Below are 5,761 nucleotides of genomic sequence, written 5' to 3'. Positions count from 1 at the left end.
TATGTAAACTTCCGACTTCAACTGTAAATAGCTATCGATAGTTCAAATAAAGCAAAATTATGTACTAATAAACCCACCACAGTGATGTCGATTATGAATGAAGTCCCAGGCGGAGAGTTCTCGGTTGAATACAGATGCGCATCGGACAGTCCTTGCACTTTTCAACCCACGCCCACCCTGATATATAACACCGCCCACTGGGCGAAATGGCGTAAAATAAGTGATGCCCCCTCTGTAAAGCTGCCATTAGCTACTAAATTATCCTTAACTTATTCTGTATGGGATTTTAAAATAATCTGTTCAAGGACATACATCTGGTGTAATAGATTATTGGTACCATGATTGTCTTTAAAATGTGTATTTATTTATATGAAGATTGACCACGAAGATTTACATTTCCCTTCACTATAATGGGGATCCTGTTTTCTGCATACAATGCTTGCAGTACTGCGGCCGGCCTTGAATTTGGTGGCTGATTTTAGCCATCTTTATTTTTCACCTTGTCTTCTTTTCCACTAGAGGGCGACCTCTAACAGTTATTCAGCTCAGTAGATCCAAGGCCTACCATAAAAATAAACGCTGTACATTGATTCACACACTACTAGACGAAAGTGTATCCTACAGTGACAAATAACTTGACTTGATTTAAGAAAACTTAAAGGGAGGTAAATTTGTGTGCATTAGAAAACCCTATGTCAACTTTACACCTCTCTCTGTTGGTTTCAAGAAATGGGTGTGTTAAATAAAAACAGGGATAATATTGCTCTAATTAACTTCCTCGCAGTTCTCGTACTAAGACTGACCTTTGTGTTCCTGGGTGAGAGATAATTCAAGTATACCATTTAGTGTTCAAACATGGTTTTATAAGAACATTGGTGAGGATGGGCTGTCTGTAACAATCGTCCCACTGGTCATTCTAGCTACCGTTGACCTGATGTGAGTTTTCTTTCCTTCTTCGGAAGCAGACATTCAGAAATAAATATTCCCACACATGCTTAATCAATATGACAGAGTTAGTTTATTTGCAAGGAGACCAACCAGCTCCAATTTAAATCTTTAAGAGGAAGAAATGAACATTATATTTCTCTCTAACATAATGTCACATATTGATCCACGAGGGGATGCGTTCAAGTCAAGTATTTTCATAGCATGTTCATGAGCAGCTCTCTCAAATCAATGCAGACATGAGGTGCCTCAGTCTGCAAAACATTACACATTCTATAGTCCTCTAGTCTTTCAATTAAATGTAGAATTAGACATTCCTTCTCTTCAGTTCTCTCTCTTTCTCTTCCAAAATGCTGGGTACTATGAGAACATTTTTATTTAACTTTTATCTTGACAGGGAAGTAACACAAACTAGATAGGCCATGTAAATGAGACCATAGACTCATCAGTATGACTTCCCATGTTGCTCAAGGGAAAGGCTTTGTCTATCCCCTCATAGGGTCTTTCCACTCCAAGGCATCTTTGTGCTACCTTCCTCGGGTGTGAGTTCTGAGGTGTCCCTTGATATGGCTGGACTGACTGAATCCTTTCCCACAGACAGGACAGGAGTAGGGTTTCTCCCCTGTGTGGACCCTCAGGTGGGTCTTCAGATGGACTGACTGGCTGAAGCGTTTACCACACACGTGGCAGCGGTATGGTCTCTCTCCCGTGTGGATGCGCTGGTGCTCCCTGAACCTGCCTGAGTAGCTGAAACTCTTGCCACACACACCACAGTGGAAGGGCTTATCCTTAGTGTGAGAACGCAGGTGGACCTTGAGGTAACTGGTAGAGGTGAATGACTTCCAACAGACTGTGCAGAGGATTTGCCTGTGACTAGTGTCACCACTGTGTGGTTCTGTGTGGGATAGCATGTGTGCCTTCAGTTGGGATAGCTCACAGAACACAGCACCACACTGAGTACATGAGTGTGTCTGTGTGTCCTCCTCTGGTCTCCTTTCTGGATCTCTCTGAACATTTTCAGTGTTCTCACTCTGTGTTCTAGAACAGTCTGGATTTACTGCAGAGAGGGGCTGAGACTGAGGGGAGTCACTGGTTGGTTCTGATAGTGATACTCCATAGCCCTCTCCACCAGGTTCTGTTTTGATCTGTCCAGTTGTGTTGGTCAGTAGAGAGTACTTCTCTCTGTTCTCCACAGTTTGGGGAATATGTGTGGGCTGAGGTGGCTCCTGATCACAGTCACTTTTCACACAGGGAGGAATGATTATGGAGTCTTCTTTGGTATCAGCCTCCGGCCCTTGAATCTGCTCTACCTCCTGACGGGCCCTGAGTTCACCCTGTTCCTCTTTAATCTGTGTGGACTCTGTGTCCTCCTGCCCCAGACTTGGGCTCCACTCCTGCTCACAGCGCTGTTGCTCAGGGGGAGTTTGCTGCTCTGAGACACAAGAGAGAATGGGCTGAGGAGCTGTTGGAAAGAAGACAATAAATTATGTCAATGAAAGTAATGACAGCTGTTGACGTTTGATTGACAAGACCACCATTGAGTTAGCTAGCTTGTTCTGGGAATGGAATATCTATGTCTCTGTCTGAATCTCAAATCTCGCCTTCCCCTCGCCCCTCTATTTGAGAGTTCACGCACACCTCCCCCATATGCACAAGTGTCCTAAAGCTGAGGGTATGAAAATTATGGAGGGTGTAGGGGATAATTAGACTCTCCGATAACCACTAAGCCAGCAATGTCGGCTTCAGAGCGAAGTGGAATCCCCCCAAAATATTTTTGAATTTGCGTTTGCACAAGCGTCACTGTGCAAAATGGTATGCAGCATCATCTGGATATGTGAGCAACAAAAGTTCAACATTTACCTTCTGCTACCATTTCTGTCAAGCCATCTATGCATATAATCTCATGCATATGTTCAATAAATCCAAGGCATGCACAACACAGAACACACTGCAATTGCCTCAGCAACGCAATGCTGCAAGGCAAACAGTGTTCCATTGGAAATGAATGTACTTCTGGTGTACCAAAACCGTGTTGGTGTGATGAGAAGGCATTATTATATGCCAAGTGCATTTGTTTGTTTGATTTTTGATACATGTAAAAGATTAGATACCTCACAAAATGTAATGTTTAACTGTTACTGAGGTTTATATCTTGTAAAACGACGGGGTGGATTTGTTAATAAGAATTTCATGCTTGTTTTATTATTTCAAAGTGTAACATGAATTGCATCATTCAAGTCACCAGTGTCCCAAAGTTGATGGGTTTAATGACCCCCTCATCACTCTCAGGAAGTCACCCTCGGATTTCGCCAGCAACATGGGGAAACTGAGGGCCCTCAGTCCAGCTTTTGTCAAATTAATGTCAGATTTTACTTTTTGTAGCAGGCTAGGAAAATGTACTCAGCAAGTTAGGTTAATTAGGTTAATGTTAGGAAAATGGTTAGGGTATGCTCAAATGCAAAAAAAATAAAACATCAACTTTTGACATTAATTTGGCACAAGCTGAATTCCTTCCAGCCATGACCAGGGCCCTCAGAGCGAGTTGGTAGGGGCGAGGGGTGGGATAAACCGTCTCTCTGCCCTAAACATTCAAATACTGCAGAATACAATTTAACACGTTTCTAGCCCTATAGCTAATTTGTGTAATGTCGAGCTAGCTACATACCCGGTAAGACCGGTGTGATCAAGTGGCGTTTCAGGTATTGGTTTTCTCGCTTTGTCCGGGCTATTTCTTCCTGGTACTCAGAGATTGTGTCTCCGACCACTCTAAGTATCTCCTCGGCAGCTTGCATCAAACGCTCAGTTAGATACACATTCAGATATTGTAATTTAGCCATCGTTGGACGATTCTAGGGGGCAAAATAGCTTCCCAAAATACACGTAGCCTGGGCAAAGACAGTACAGTCTTCAGAATCTCAGTGGCTAGGGCTTGTTGTCAAACATGAACGCTGTACTGCACGGAAGTGACGTCAGCACGACATGCACACATGGGTAGAATTGCTCGTTTTCAGATTTTAGAAAATATAGCTAAAGTTGCGTCATTGACATTGTAAAATAGATACACACCATTGCATTGGTATGCCGCGTTGCACATCATGAAATAAAGAAAAAAAGGGCGACTTTGACAGACTGAGCAGTACACTAAGTAGACTACCACTGGAAGAACGTGAAAACATCAACTCAGTAAGGTAATTAGTTACTACAATTTATGTGTCAATCTGATCCCTTCCAGAATGTCAACACAATTACTTCTAAAAAGGCATATTATGCTATATAATGTAGCCTAAGCTATGATATTGGATAGGCTATTCATATCAAGTTATTTATTTTCATAGTGTGAATGATGGAAAAAATGTATACATTTATTAATAGGCATTAGGAAGGTGCCTGTAATAGTGTTCTGTAATGACTGCATTTATTCACATTCTCTGTGTCTACATTCATAGGTCATGGACAGGACACACCAGACAGGACCCACCGGACCTACAGCCATCTTGGGTAGTGCGCATCCCAGGCTGGCAAACCTGGATAGGGTGTTCCCCAAGGTGACATTCTATTGAAATCCACCCTACTCCTGGTAATTTTTTATGACTAAATATGATCAGTCTGACATAATTCTATTTATAACTGCATAATATCCTACTTAAGCAAATTTGATGGGTAGCTAGGCTGATACTCCCTGTGACAGTCAGTCCAGGGCTGTCAAACTCAATTCCTGGAGAACTGCATGATTACTGGGTTATTTCCTTTCAATTAAGACCTATGTATGTATCTATGTATGTATGTATGTATGTATGTATGTATGTATGTATATATATATATATATATATATATATATATATATATATACAGTTGAAGTCAGAAGTTTACATACACTTAGGTTGGAGTCAATAAAACTTGTTTTTCAAGCACTCCACAGATTTCTTGTAAACAAACTAGTTTTGGAAAGTCGGTTAGGACATCTACTTTGTGCATGACACAAGTAATTTTTCCAACAATTGTTTACAGACAGATTATTTCACTTATAATTCACTGTATCACAATTCCAGTGGGTCAAAAGTTTACATACACTGAGTTGACTGTGCCTTTAAACAGCTTGGAAAATTCCAGAAAATTATGTCATGGCTTTGGAAGCTTCTGATAGGCTAATTGACATAATTTGAGTCAATTGGAGATGTACCTGTGGATGTATTTCAATGCCAACCTTCAAACTCAGTGCCTCTTTGCTTGACATCATGGGAAAATCAAAAGAAATCAACCAGGACCTCAACAACGACAATTGCAGACCTCCACAAGTCTGGTTTCATCCTTGGGAGCAGTTTCCAAAAGCCTGAAGGTACCACATTCATCTGTATAAACAATAGTACGCAAGTATAAACACCATGGGACCACGCAGCCGTCATACCGCTCAGGAAGGAGATGTTCTGTCTCCTAGAGATGAACGTGCTTTGGTGCGAAAAGTGCAAATCAATCCCAGAATAACAGCAAAGGACCTTGTGAAGATGCTGGAGGAAACAGGTACAAAAGTATCTATATCCACAGTAAAATGAGTCCTATATCGACATAACCTGAAAGGCCGCTCAGCAAGGAAGATGCCACTGCTCCAAAACCGCCATAAAAAAGCCAGACTACGGTTTGCAACTGCACATGGGGACAAAGATTGTACTTTTTGGAGAAATGTCCTCTGGTCTGATGAAACAAAAATATAACTTTTTGGCCATAATGACCACCGTTATGTTTGGAGGAAAAAGGGGGAGGCTTGCAAGCCGAAGAACACCATCCCAACCGTGAAGCATGGGTGGCAGCATCATGTTGT

At 41.7% G+C, this 5,761-nt stretch overlaps 1 protein-coding gene across 2 annotated transcripts; it reads right to left on the bottom strand.

The window, feature by feature from the left end:
* Nucleotides 1-998: 998 nt before the first annotated feature.
* On the bottom strand, nucleotides 999-3,902 carry LOC139422767 (zinc finger protein 189-like). Of its 2 annotated transcripts, none has more exons than XM_071174099.1 (2): nucleotides 3,611-3,902; nucleotides 999-2,407 (listed from the first exon to the last, which is right to left on the bottom strand). In XM_071174099.1, the coding sequence occupies exons 1-2, from the start codon at nucleotides 3,780-3,782 to the stop codon at nucleotides 1,473-1,475; spliced, it is 1,107 nt and encodes a 368-aa protein (XP_071030200.1). In that variant the 5' UTR covers nucleotides 3,783-3,902; the 3' UTR covers nucleotides 999-1,472. The 2 variants fall into 2 exon arrangements, with proteins under 2 accessions (XP_071030200.1, XP_071030201.1); XM_071174100.1 differs by having other exon boundaries at nucleotides 999-2,377; nucleotides 3,611-3,877.
* Between the last annotated feature and the right edge of the window lie 1,859 nt (nucleotides 3,903-5,761).

The sequence above is a fragment of the Oncorhynchus clarkii genome, chromosome 12 (assembly GCF_045791955.1).
Source record: "Oncorhynchus clarkii lewisi isolate Uvic-CL-2024 chromosome 12, UVic_Ocla_1.0, whole genome shotgun sequence".
NCBI lineage: Eukaryota > Metazoa > Chordata > Actinopteri > Salmoniformes > Salmonidae > Oncorhynchus > Oncorhynchus clarkii.
This window is presented reverse-complemented; position numbering and strand designations above follow the sequence as displayed.

Excerpts from the sequence above, each read along its gene's own strand:
- LOC139422767 (XM_071174099.1), bottom strand. The coding sequence starts at position 3,782 with ATGGCTAAATTACAATATCTGAATGTGTATCTAACTGAGCGTTTGATG. Across the intron at positions 2,408-3,610 it reads GATCACACCGGTCTTACCGG|CTCCTCAGCCCATTCTCTCT; the intron begins GTATGTAGCTAG and ends TCTTTCCAACAG.